Source organism: Semicossyphus pulcher, unplaced genomic scaffold (genome assembly GCF_022749685.1).
Source record: "Semicossyphus pulcher isolate SPU_LCO1_2020_fin unplaced genomic scaffold, fSemPul1.0.p SCAF_4, whole genome shotgun sequence".
In the NCBI taxonomy this organism is placed as follows: domain Eukaryota; kingdom Metazoa; phylum Chordata; class Actinopteri; order Labriformes; family Labridae; genus Semicossyphus; species Semicossyphus pulcher.
Window position 1 is genome coordinate 28,860,593 of NW_027211715.1, and position 11,775 is coordinate 28,872,367.

General features: G+C 39.4%; 1 protein-coding gene across 1 annotated transcript; it reads right to left on the minus strand.

Annotated features, from left to right (window-relative positions):
• Positions 1 to 2,771: 2,771 nt before the first annotated feature.
• On the minus strand, positions 2,772 to 7,389 carry cunh1orf52 (chromosome unknown C1orf52 homolog). Its single transcript, XM_069680031.1, has 3 exons — positions 6,972 to 7,389; positions 5,986 to 6,196; positions 2,772 to 4,646 (listed from the first exon to the last, which is right to left on the minus strand). The coding sequence occupies exons 1-3, from the start codon at positions 7,269 to 7,271 to the stop codon at positions 4,495 to 4,497; spliced, it is 663 nt and encodes a 220-aa protein (XP_069536132.1). The 5' UTR covers positions 7,272 to 7,389; the 3' UTR covers positions 2,772 to 4,494.
• Positions 7,390 to 11,775: the final 4,386 nt, after the last annotated feature.

The following is an 11,775-nucleotide window of genomic DNA, read 5'->3' on the forward strand; positions in this document are numbered from 1 at the left end:
TAGGTTCTGTGGTTAAAAAAAGCTTAAGAAATTTTCTATATTAGTTCTAGGACATAAAGTACATCAGCAATTACACGACTGATGGATTTTGAAGCATTGTTGTGTCTTAAAAAAGGACAGATGCTAACAAGTGGCTAATTAGAATTACAGCAAGTTGTCGCAGACATCAAACATTATAAAGTGCAGTTACTTCTGGTGATTGCATTTACATTTCAAAAGTCCTCAAAAGTTTCTGAACAAAACAGGAATCATACACTTTTTTGGGACAAGGCCTATTTGCTGCAATATTTAAAAATCCAATGAAAAAACCATCAGCTTTTTGTTTTGGGAAACAGGGCTATGCTAACATCAGGGTTGGCAGAAAAATCATAGCTGCCGCAACTCTTCAGTGTTTTTTTTTTTGGCCTTTTAAGCTTTTATTCAGTGAGAAAGGACGGAGGATGGTGTCGGAAACAGGGGAAGAGAGAGTGGGGATGACGGGCGCTTAAGCGCCGCCGCATCGAGGACTGTAGCCTCTGTATATTTGACACGTGATTTAACTATACTGAGCTAAACTGGCGCCACACTCTGCAGTTGATTTTGACAAAAAACCTGCAAAATTAATGACAATCCAATCAGTTTCAGCTTACCTTTATGTTTACTGCTAGTGGGTAAATTCTAAGACGCTAACAGGCAAATTTAAAATGATGAATCTGGAAAATACGACCTCATTAGCTGGTTATCATTGTCATGATATCATGAAGGTCAAAGTATGTTCAAGTACAGCAACACAGGACTAGCTGTAGATGCATAGTTTTGTTACCTTTTCCTATGGAAGATAAACATTAGACAAAAGCACTCTCCTTCATGGCTGTGGGTCCCCTGCAGCATCACACAAACAACCAGAACTAAATTTACATACAAGCTGCGACATTGTGCTGACTGTGTGAAAATGTCATAAGTCAGATCGTAGCAGCTGTAGGCAGCCAGCTCAGTAAAGCTCCCTGAATACTCAACGGCCATGATGAGGTCCTGACCTTCCAGTAAATGTGTCACAGTGATAAACGGTGAGTGTGACTGACACTTTTCATGGCACAGACCGGACAAAGACACAGTCCTGAGTTATCGGAATCTTCTAGCAATTTAGATAATGAATAACAATAGTGGATGACTACAGAGCAGTCAAACATTTGATTGTATTTAGGCATTTTTGTTAGGAGAGCTTTTATGTGATAGATGCTCTGATTGTCTGATCGTAGCGAGTGTAACATCAGACAAAGATGTTCTCTTTTATTTAATAAAGACAAGGCCAGCCAGTGCTTTCCCTCCGGTACCATGATCCCGAAACAAAGAGGCTACCCTCCAGGAATGATGCAGATATATCAAAGAGATAAACAATCAACACCACAAAAAAGGTTAGCTGGAATTAAGCTTGTCCAATCTCTTCTAAGAACAGAGAATTGCAAAACATCTATTTTCTGTTGATCTTTAAGCTACACGGCTGACAGCAAGATGAGTAATTCTTAAACACTGATGGACGTGACCTCGCTGGTCGTCGCTCACACAGTCAGTACGGAGAGACAGAGAGGAGTTATTTGTTCGTAAATATGGCTGATAAAATCAGTCTGCTACTGCTGTGCGGGAACAGGTACACATTTCAGACAAGGCCAGGCACATACCTGGAGGCAGGAATTTTATCAGAGGCATATTTACCACTATTTCATGTCAACCCATAATGACAGATAGGCCAGGAATTCCTCTGATCACCAAGCTGTTGCAAAGTGGAAATTTTCTTCTTTTTCAATGCTCAGAAAACCATTATGTTTGCTTCAGTGGTCACAGAAATGTAAAGAATTCTAACAGTTATCATTAAGGACATTTTTAGGACTTTTCTCCCTGCATCCATGTGGAGTTGGAATAAGTAAATTAATCTTAAAACCCACTTTTATAGACTTGCTTCTATGTGATGTTTACGTGTTTATTTGTTTTGTTTCATCCTGTTTTAATTTATCTTAATTCCTTTTACCCGTTATGCTCTGTTTCCTCTCTGCCATGTTTTAACATGTTAACATCTTTAGTCCTATTGCTTTACCTTCAGATGGACTAACTTTGTATTGTCTTGCTGTGTCAGCCATGTTGTTTGGGTAAGTTTGTTACCCACTGTGTTCATGATTGCTTGTTTGTCAAAGCACTTTGCAAACTGTTGTTTTTAAAAGGTGCTATCTACATAAATTATTATTATTATTATTATAACTAGTTTATAGATAGTACCTGAGAAATTCATGTAAATGTCCCATTTAGTTAGAACAACTAATAAAGTCTGCAATAATTTTTGTTCACAGCTTTCCAAGTATTACAAACAGATGAAAGTAAATGTTGGATTGAAGGGTTGATTGGGTTCACGTCATGCATATCACTTATTAGAGCGTAACCGCTAGATGCTGTCTTTATTGAGTGACTTAAAATAAGAAGGAAAAGTTATTTATTGGCATCCACCTTGATAACAACTCAGGTTAGAGCGACATTATTGTGGTTATAGGGAATGTTGTGGAGCAGCAATAAAAATGGGACATTTAACAATGTCAGCAAACACTGGTAACAGCTATCACTGGGTTGTTTCACCACTATGAGTAATAAAATACAACACATAGCGAAAGTGTTTTTTCCACATTACGGGTAAAAGCTCATAAACACACTGAGGAATGGCTTCCCAACGAGGGACATGGGACTTTCCAAGGAGCACAAGAACGCAGCATTACTTGATTCAAATGATTGACAGAGCATTGTTTCCCAGTAAGGTGCATTTATTGCCTAATTGGTTTATGATGAATAGTATAACACTAAAAAACAATTATAAAACTAGTCATATACAACTGTTTACACTGAATGAGCAGAAACAAAACGGTCAATAAAACAGTACAATGTTCCAAACATCTGATACCAAACATGCAGGAAGTTGTATTCCACACAGGTGTTAAGTGTTCTGAAACACAAGTTGCACAAGACTGAATGAACAATCTTTGTGCATCAAGTATTTCAAGAGAACCGAGATGAGACAAACTTCCCAACTGAAGATCAAAACTCCCTTCCAGAGAAAAACACAGTATACACACACAGACCCTGCTTGGGATGTGATGGCAAACACGTTCACAGTCTAAGTGCTGCAGACTGAACTACAGACACGGAGGGAGTGTTTTCTACTGTAGCTAAAGGGCGACATCTAGTGCCCACAAGCTGGAAGAACAAGCAACTTTTTAAAATGTAACTTCAACACATTAACAGCCATTTTTAAAGGAAAGTCACTGTATCAACACAACACAAACACGGTCATATTTCAGGGTGATTAGATACTTTGTTTAACACAAGATAAACACAAACCACCACAGCCAGACGTCACTGTTTATATTTCATTAAATTAAAACAGGAGGAAAAATCTAACTAACTAAACTTTATGTTCAATGTTCCTCTCATTTAAATGTAAATAATTTACTGTAGTTTTGGCCTTTGCTTCTATTCGTTATAACATTTTACTCACCAAATTATTTGCAGAGACCCATGGACTCAAACAAGAGCAATTGGGCAGGTTTAGACATGCCTGATTTCACCTTGTTGTCTAAACTGCATGACTGGAAGTAAAGCAAGGGTGATGCCAAACTGGGACCAAACCTGTCTAATAAATTTTTCTGTTAATGTCCAGAACATGTTCTAAAGCTGAGTATAGTCATATCCCCAATATTTGTGCCCTAGTAAGAGAGCTGATGAGGTTAAGCGCCAAAACCCTGACTTTAAAACACCTGAATTTTCCTCTATCTTTGGGAAATATTCCACAAGGATTAACCAGAGTCTCACGCCTGGTACACAATGCACTTCTGAGCAGTGTGCGTGTTGCAGGATCTCCTGCTTTTGATTAAGGTGCCAATGTTAAAAGGTTAGAGCAGTCACACAGCCCATGTTAGCAGCGCAGCTAAGGCTCTGCTCGGGCGCTGCTGCAGCACCGCATGTCTAGAATCAGAGAATCAGACTCTAGCGCATTTTTTCCAGGAGCCCCGAGCAGTTCCCTGCCAAAATAGACCTTGAAAATAATTTGTGACATGACAGTTGCAATATTACACCTTTTGATTATTGATGGCCATTATCAAAGGCTAACTAAATTTAAAGAAATAAGGGCAGCAGTAGCAGCCGATATGCTACCCGTGTGGACACCGGGACAGTGAGAGCAACTGCAGTTCAGCGAGATGGCCGTCATGTGCTGCTCAAGTGTGCAGTGTGTCCTAGGCGTGAGTTCTTGAGTTGAACATTTTGCAGAGGGACTGTCATACGCTGTTCTTATTTTGAAGTGTGACAGACAGTCCTTTGAGAACAAAACGAAACACTATTGCAAAAGATGTCAACTCTCAGGCACAATGCCTGTCTATGTTTGCAGCTTATCAGCTACTTGATCATTGTGCTAATATGTGTGAATGTCCCAACTGACGTGAAATATTTAAATTAGAAACAGCTTCCTTGCTGAAGGTCTCACTCAATCTTTTGCCTGAGGATCCTTTTCTCCTCCTCTACAAAGTTCTTGTCAGAGGTAGCTTGTCCCAAGTCCCTCTTCCTCTTCTCCTTCTGCTGGAAGGTCTCCACTCGACGTTTCTTTGCAGACTCTCCCTTCTCTGAGTCGTCATCTGTGCGGAGTAGTGGGAGTGGTTGGGATTGGGATTTTGGGGGGTAGGAGGGGGGCAAGAGTTAAAAATAAGGATTTTTAAATTACCCACAACATGCTACATGCATGGAGACTGGATGTTCAAGAGGAAATACAGGAGACTTTTTGGCTAAGGGCATGCTTAAACACCCCAAAACAATAAATGTGTATGTTAAGGAAGGTATTAAAAAATTAAAGGTTAAGGAGAACAAACATTTCTCCAGTTAAACTGAACTGATTCTTAATCTTTTATTTTATTGGAGAGATGTATTTTCATAGGCTTTGAAAAGGTGTGGAGACCATTATTTGAATTTCTTTAACGTCAAGGTGCACAGCTATTTTAACTTCCTTTTCAGCTTTTTTTTACGTGATGTATGTGAAATGTTATTGTTTTCCTTCTGTGACAGTAAAAATAGAGACTTCATGTTTTGTTGTTTCATTTAAAGCTCCTGTGAGGAACTTTTCGGTTTGTGTTGATTTTGGCGCCCCCTGTGGACAAAGCCGTACCTTTTGCTGATTTTGTCCTGTACATGGTTAAGTGGTGGCTTTAAACAAAAATCTCATCCCGCTTTCCCTAACAGTCAAATTTATCACTCACTTTAAAATGCCCTGGAAAATGTAGACGAAGGCAGTGTGCAGTTAACCGCTTAATTTGACACCTACCCCCTGCCAGCGCTTTCAGGCATTAAAAATAACTATATAGAAATAGTCAATCTTGTCGCTGATGGTCTGGTTTGCTTCATACAGCGTAATCAGAATGAATTTCAGTCTGTTTCATAACCAGCGAAAAACTCCTCACAGGAGCTTTACTAGTGTAAATGTCTATTTGTGTGGAAATATGCACAAAATTTAATAAAATGTGTTCACGAAATGTTGTTTAAAAAATAAAAGATATTGTTGCAGTTCTGTGCAGAAGGACATGCAATTTTATTTTTCAACATAATCTTGTCTGGTAATTTTGGAGCTCCCAACACCCATATACCACCTAAATGGGTGGTAAATGGATGTGTGCTCCGATCATTTATTTATGCTGTTGGCAAAAGGAATTACACAGATGTCTCTCACATCACATAAACATATGATTTATGTAGAATTTATATTTTATCTAGTATGTGTTTAAATGCACTTAAAAAAGCAGCAAGTTTAGTTTCCCCTTTACAACTACAGTATGTACTCAAAACATGCTCAACAAAATAAAGTGTGCATTGGTTAACTGTAATACTGTCACAGAACTGGTGCGAATGAAGTCTATGAAGGTGATCATTTAATTGTGAATGGACGGTAAAATAAAACTGCCTCTGTTGCTGCACAGCATCACTAACCTGAGTCAGAGGGCTGCTCCTCTGTGGGTAAGAACCGGGCGTTGCCAGTGTAAGACTGTGGTGCATCTTCCCCGTTGTCCTCATACACATTGGACCACTTTATGGCCATGTCCATGCCAGGGGGAGGTCCCTTCTTCTTCTCTGGCTCTGCTGCGTAGCTATCAGGAGGAGGTACAGCGTTTGTCTTCCACGGCTTAAACTCTCTGGCAGGCTTCAAGTGACAGAGAAAAGCAAGATGTGGAAAACTTAAAGAATGTAACAAAGGAAATGTTTGGAGAGGTAATCATAATACTAGTAATATCATTAAGTAATAATTATATTAATATGCCAACTTGGGGTTTGGGAAGATATGGATATTTTTCACATTATCCTGATGTTTAAGATTATAGCTAATCTTTTAATAGACGAAAATATATCAATTTAAATAACCAACAGGTGAATAGATAATGAAAATATTTACTAATTGCAGCACTAATGGCAAAAGTAAGTTGGAAATTTTAGATATTTGCCAGGCAATCTATTTTAACCGTTTGCCAACACTCATCGCTTCAGCTCATCTCTGTAAATAATGACTGACAACATATAAAAAACCTTATTAATAAGAATTTGATACATTACATTTGATATCACTATTAACGCTGAGTATGTGGAATAAAATATACGATAGAAATCAACAGGGGTGTAACGTTAGCGTTTAAACACAGGCTAACGGTTACTGTCACTATGGTAACAGATTGTTCTATATATGATCAGATATAAGGTGTGCTCCTGTTCGTAAGGTACTGGGTCCCTCTGGGTTGCCGTAGGGCGTGATACAATTGTTCTTCTTCTACTGTTGTTCTGAAGGTACTGAAGTGCTATTAAAAAGGGCAGCGCTCGTTGCCGACTGTTACATCGACTATCGTCCCATTATTACTTTATTAATTATTATTATAGCTAGGCCGAACCCGGGACGCTCGGTTACACTATCTACCTTTAATTTTTACCTCTTCCGGTGCTTTAACCGTCAGGCTCTCCCAGTCTATCTCTTTGTTCAGCGGGTTGTAGAGGAAAGCAGGCTTGGACACGGAGCCGAACAGCTCGTCGGGTTTGGGTAAAGGAGCTCCTCCGGCTGCTCGTTTGGTCCCATGTTGGGAAGACTGACCTCCGCTTCCCGCAGCATCCTTCCCCGGTCTCTTCTTTCGACTGTCTCCCTCCTCGTCTGAGTCGCTGCCATCGCTGCTGTCGCTCAAATCGTCGTAGCTGGAAAAGAAACCCAGCGTGCCTGACTTCTTCTCTTCTGCCATTTTGAAAGGGTAACTAAACTTCTATCCTGTTATGAGTTAAAATGATGTAAAGTTTGGGTTAAAGCTGAGGAACTGGGCTATGTTGTATGGATCAGTTTAGGTTCAACTCCATTTTGAATAAGCCTCCAAACTAGTCGTAAAGTGTGGAAGTAGTAGTCGTGACAACTGTCGTAAAGCGGTTTCGTTAAAGGAGCAGGCCGAGTAAAATGAAATCAAGAACTTTGTACTTATGGAGCTGGATTTGATGTGATTTTGATAACATGCACTTAACTTTTATGGAGAATAAAATATTTAACTTTACCTTGGTGTTATTATTTATTATTTCTTGAAAACATCGAAGAATTTCTGCCAGTGTGTTGAAAAACGATAATGTAAGTCACAAACTTTCTTAAGATTATAAAATTAGCGTCCTAAATTAATGAGGAGCTTTTTCAAAATAATGACGTAGTATCTCCAACTAGTTAATTAGTACATCCAATTAATTTAAATACTTAATAAGGGTAAGCCATTTATCATTTCGGGTACTTTTACCTCTGCATCATTATCCAATGCTACAACATATACAATACAATAATTTATAAATTAAGATAAAAAGCAGATTTGAGTGCTGTTTTGAAAACGGGGAGTGTGGAAAAGTTTCTGGGGGAGGAGGCAGCAATGGAGAAGTAATCAGTGCTGCCAGTAATCAGTTGTTTTAGCAAATTAGTCAATCAAGAAAGGCAGTCAGGATAGTTCATTTGAGTGTATGAAATTAGTCATATACTACTTACTAACCATACAAATTAGGAAACCTTTTTTGAAGGAAACTGAAGCCAGCAAAGTCATTACAATTATCTGACCACTAGAGGGCAGTGTGGTCACACCAATGAGACAAAGAGCCTTCCCCAACAAAGCTGTAAGGAAGTGACAGGAACTGAATAACTGCATTTTAGCTAATCATTGTCCACTGCAGCCATCTTTTTTTATCAACTTTATATAACATACTGCACGATTACTTTGCCACTTAAAGATGTCCATTCACTGAATATTCTTTATTTGTTCCTTTTAAATTGTATGAGAAGCACACATAGCTCCAACCAACCTTTTTAGACAATTAAGGCTTCCCTCAATTGTCACATCTCTCCTCCTCGTGCTAAAGAGCACGTGGAAAGCACGCATATCTGCCTTTGGGTGTCTTATGTCCGCTAGACTTTGAGGGGCCAGTCTTTGCCCTCATGCACATGTCAAACATCTACTAAAATGCACAGGACAGACAAGGAAACATAAATCTACAAAATATACTTCTTACAGTTCCTCTCCCCCTCCCTCCTTCTCCCTCCCTCCATGCTCGATAATTACAATACAGATGCTGCAAATGAGATGTTTTGCATTTTTAGGTGAGCTGAAGGTCAGATCTATACAGAGATTTACTGGAAGTCCAGTTCAGACAGATCCTCGAAGTAAATTTGCTGGAAAACATTTTGCATATTTTCAGCACAGGGCCAAGAAACATCTCTCTGTTGCTGTGATTGTGTCATCTCCCTTGGGGTGGTAGCTGTAGCATCAGTAGTAGCGTTAAATTAACTGTTGTTGAGTGATTTGCATACTGGAAGCAGGTACAAGTGGAACTAGCAGGGGTTGCAGTATAATTCTGACAAACTGAGAAGATTTATACAAGAATATAATAAGAATTACACAAGTTCTGCAGGACTTAAGCCTACCTAATGTTGGCTTCAGCTTCAGAAACTCTTGTCTCTTTTGAAAACTTATCTCAGGAAAAAAATGAGTCTGGGATAGTTACGACCGTCAGGACATATTTCATGCGATAACAACCCCTATTTATTCCTACTAGTTCTCTCACTGATCACTATGTTTGCTGACTTCTAAAGACACTATGTCATGTTCAGGGTGGCAGGTGATTCACACAGATCTTCTCTTTTTGACAGGGAGACCCCCGCTGGACTGTGGGGGGGTCAAAGTTTCTGGCTTTAAGTACAGTAATTTTCACAGTAATTTTCTCCTCCCTTCGCCTAAGTGAAACCATTTCTTGTTTTGTCCTTAAGCTATTTTAGCTCAGAGGTTGACTGATGGCTTTGTCATTTTAAGTTTTTGCGACAAATCCCTAACTGACTGTGAATTCTCAAAACCAAACTCTCAGAGGTTGTATCCAGGTTTTTTTAACCTCACTGTTGAGCTGCACTGCAAATAATAATTTAAATAAAGTTCAATCAGGAGAGACAAGTAACTGAAGGAAGATTATTTATCACAGCAGATGACATGGTAATGTGGCTCTTGGACTCTTGGATGTCTGATCTAAGCGGCAGCCAGATAAATCCAGACACTGGTAGTGGTGGTGGCTGAAGACTTTGTGAAGACCAGATGGATGACGAATTAAAGGCTGATGATGCTGCGAAGACAGGGCGGTGATGGGGAGGTAGAGGGGCGCAGGTATTGTCAGCATAAAGGAACCAAAGGCAGAGAAAGAAGAGCAGGAAATGTGAGTGAGCATGCGTGAGAGGGATGATGAGAAATAGTCGAGAAATACTCTCTGTTTGCGTCGGCTGGGGCCGCGATTGTATTTTCTGCGTGTTTGATATTGTTAATTGTTATTGTTAATTATTTGTATATTGTTGATAACTTTGCACAGGCAGTGCACACGTGCCAAGTTAATGTTTTAGCATTAAGTCAAGCTTTTTTGGGGAATCATCAAGCATTTCAGCAAAATTAAAGCATTGTTTTATCGGCAGAAAACCATAATCTGCAGATACCTTTAACGTGCCGATAATATCGTGCATCCGTAGTAAGTACCACAATAATCATTTTTGAATTACTGCTAATTCATTGGGATGACTTGCGTCAAATTTCTTTGAGGATTTAGTTAACTTACTTCTTTTATTAAGATTAAGACTGTTAGGTTTTACAGTGCAACAATGTCCTTGTGACAGTTTCTGAATTTGTCTTTTTCATGATGTCGTTTCTGTCTTAGCATTTGACATTTGGACATTGTATCATGCACAGCTGATTTAATGACCCTTCAACAAGGCACAACAATATTTCTTCATAACTTTTATAGCTTTGGAAATATATTCAGACAAATATAATGCTTGTGATTTCACTTTTGCAGATCTGTACTATTCGGCATGGCGGATGATTTAATTCTTCCTGCAAGTAATTAATGTTACCCTTCTTTATTCCCCTGTTAGAGTGCGGGACAGCTAGTTTCCATGTTTTCCTCTCATACAGTACAAGAACAGCATGAAACCCCATTTCCTCCCATATGAGCTGAACATTTCCTATAAATGCGTATTGTTTTCTCATCACACAGCTGCTTTAGAGATGTAATAGTTTAAAACAGGACACTGTACTGTAACTGGTAGAGTTTGCCCCTTTCCTTTAGCTTAATGTCTTGTCTTCAATCTCAACAGAGCCCGACCATGACGTGAGAAATTCCTCATGGAGGTGAAAAGCCACACCTCTCTACGTCTCTGTTTAGTCTAGCCTTTCTTAATATCTGAATGTCTTTATTTAATGTATAGGCTTAGCTCAGGTAAGGACACATCTCACAGATTATCAGTGGATGAATTCAGTGTTAGCTAATACAGCAGTGGGCCTTGTGCCTCCCTTTTAATGTACTAATAACAAGAGAGATATTCAAACACTGATTTGCACTAACTAGTGAAATGAAGCCCCATCATCTGATGTGTTCCTCTCTAATGCTTATTGTATCACCTGTGTTCTCTTTTAAAGGCACACTGGGCTCATCTGAGCACTTTGGATGTTAAATGTAGAAACCCTGCCTGTGTTTTAGATAATTGCTCCCACAGTCCATCTTGAAGTTGCCAAATAACACCTGGAGAATGAAAAAGTGGTTCCGCAGTGTTCTCGTAAAATGCACAAGAAGGTTTTTGTTCTTTGTTCACCAACAGAGAACAATGTAGGCTAGCATTGTGTTCACTTCCAGCTGTTTCCGACCAGGTCCAGTCCGAGTCCAACGTGTTTTTCTTCTGCATCTCCTTGTTCGAGTTTGGTTGCAAGAAATTCCTTTAACTACGTCTCAAGAGTCGTAGTTGCTGCTTTTCAACAACATTTGCTTGTAGTGATCTAAACTAGAGGACTTTAAACAGACTGCCACAGTATTTGCAACTTCTAACTGATGCCACTAAGGTGACCTTTGACCTCAAGCTCTGTTGATGTAGCGGGATGACACAGGGGGGAGAATAGTGACCTTAGAAAGGTTAATGAGGAAAACAGACACACTGATGTCAAGATCATTGTCTGTTTGTTCAGAGGAGATGGACGTGGCGCTGATTTATACCGACGTGTTTGGATCGGAGTATGACATGTACGGCCCGAGCAATACTTCTATATATGCAACTTTCTTATTTTTTTTGGATCAAGCTTTAAAGAAAAAACAATAATACAAATTTGTTCCAGTTTTCAACCCCCCTGACCCCTAACCAGACTTGGCGATGTGACCTCACTCCAATAATTATAGGTAGCGAACATGCAGACCATAAGCTCCACA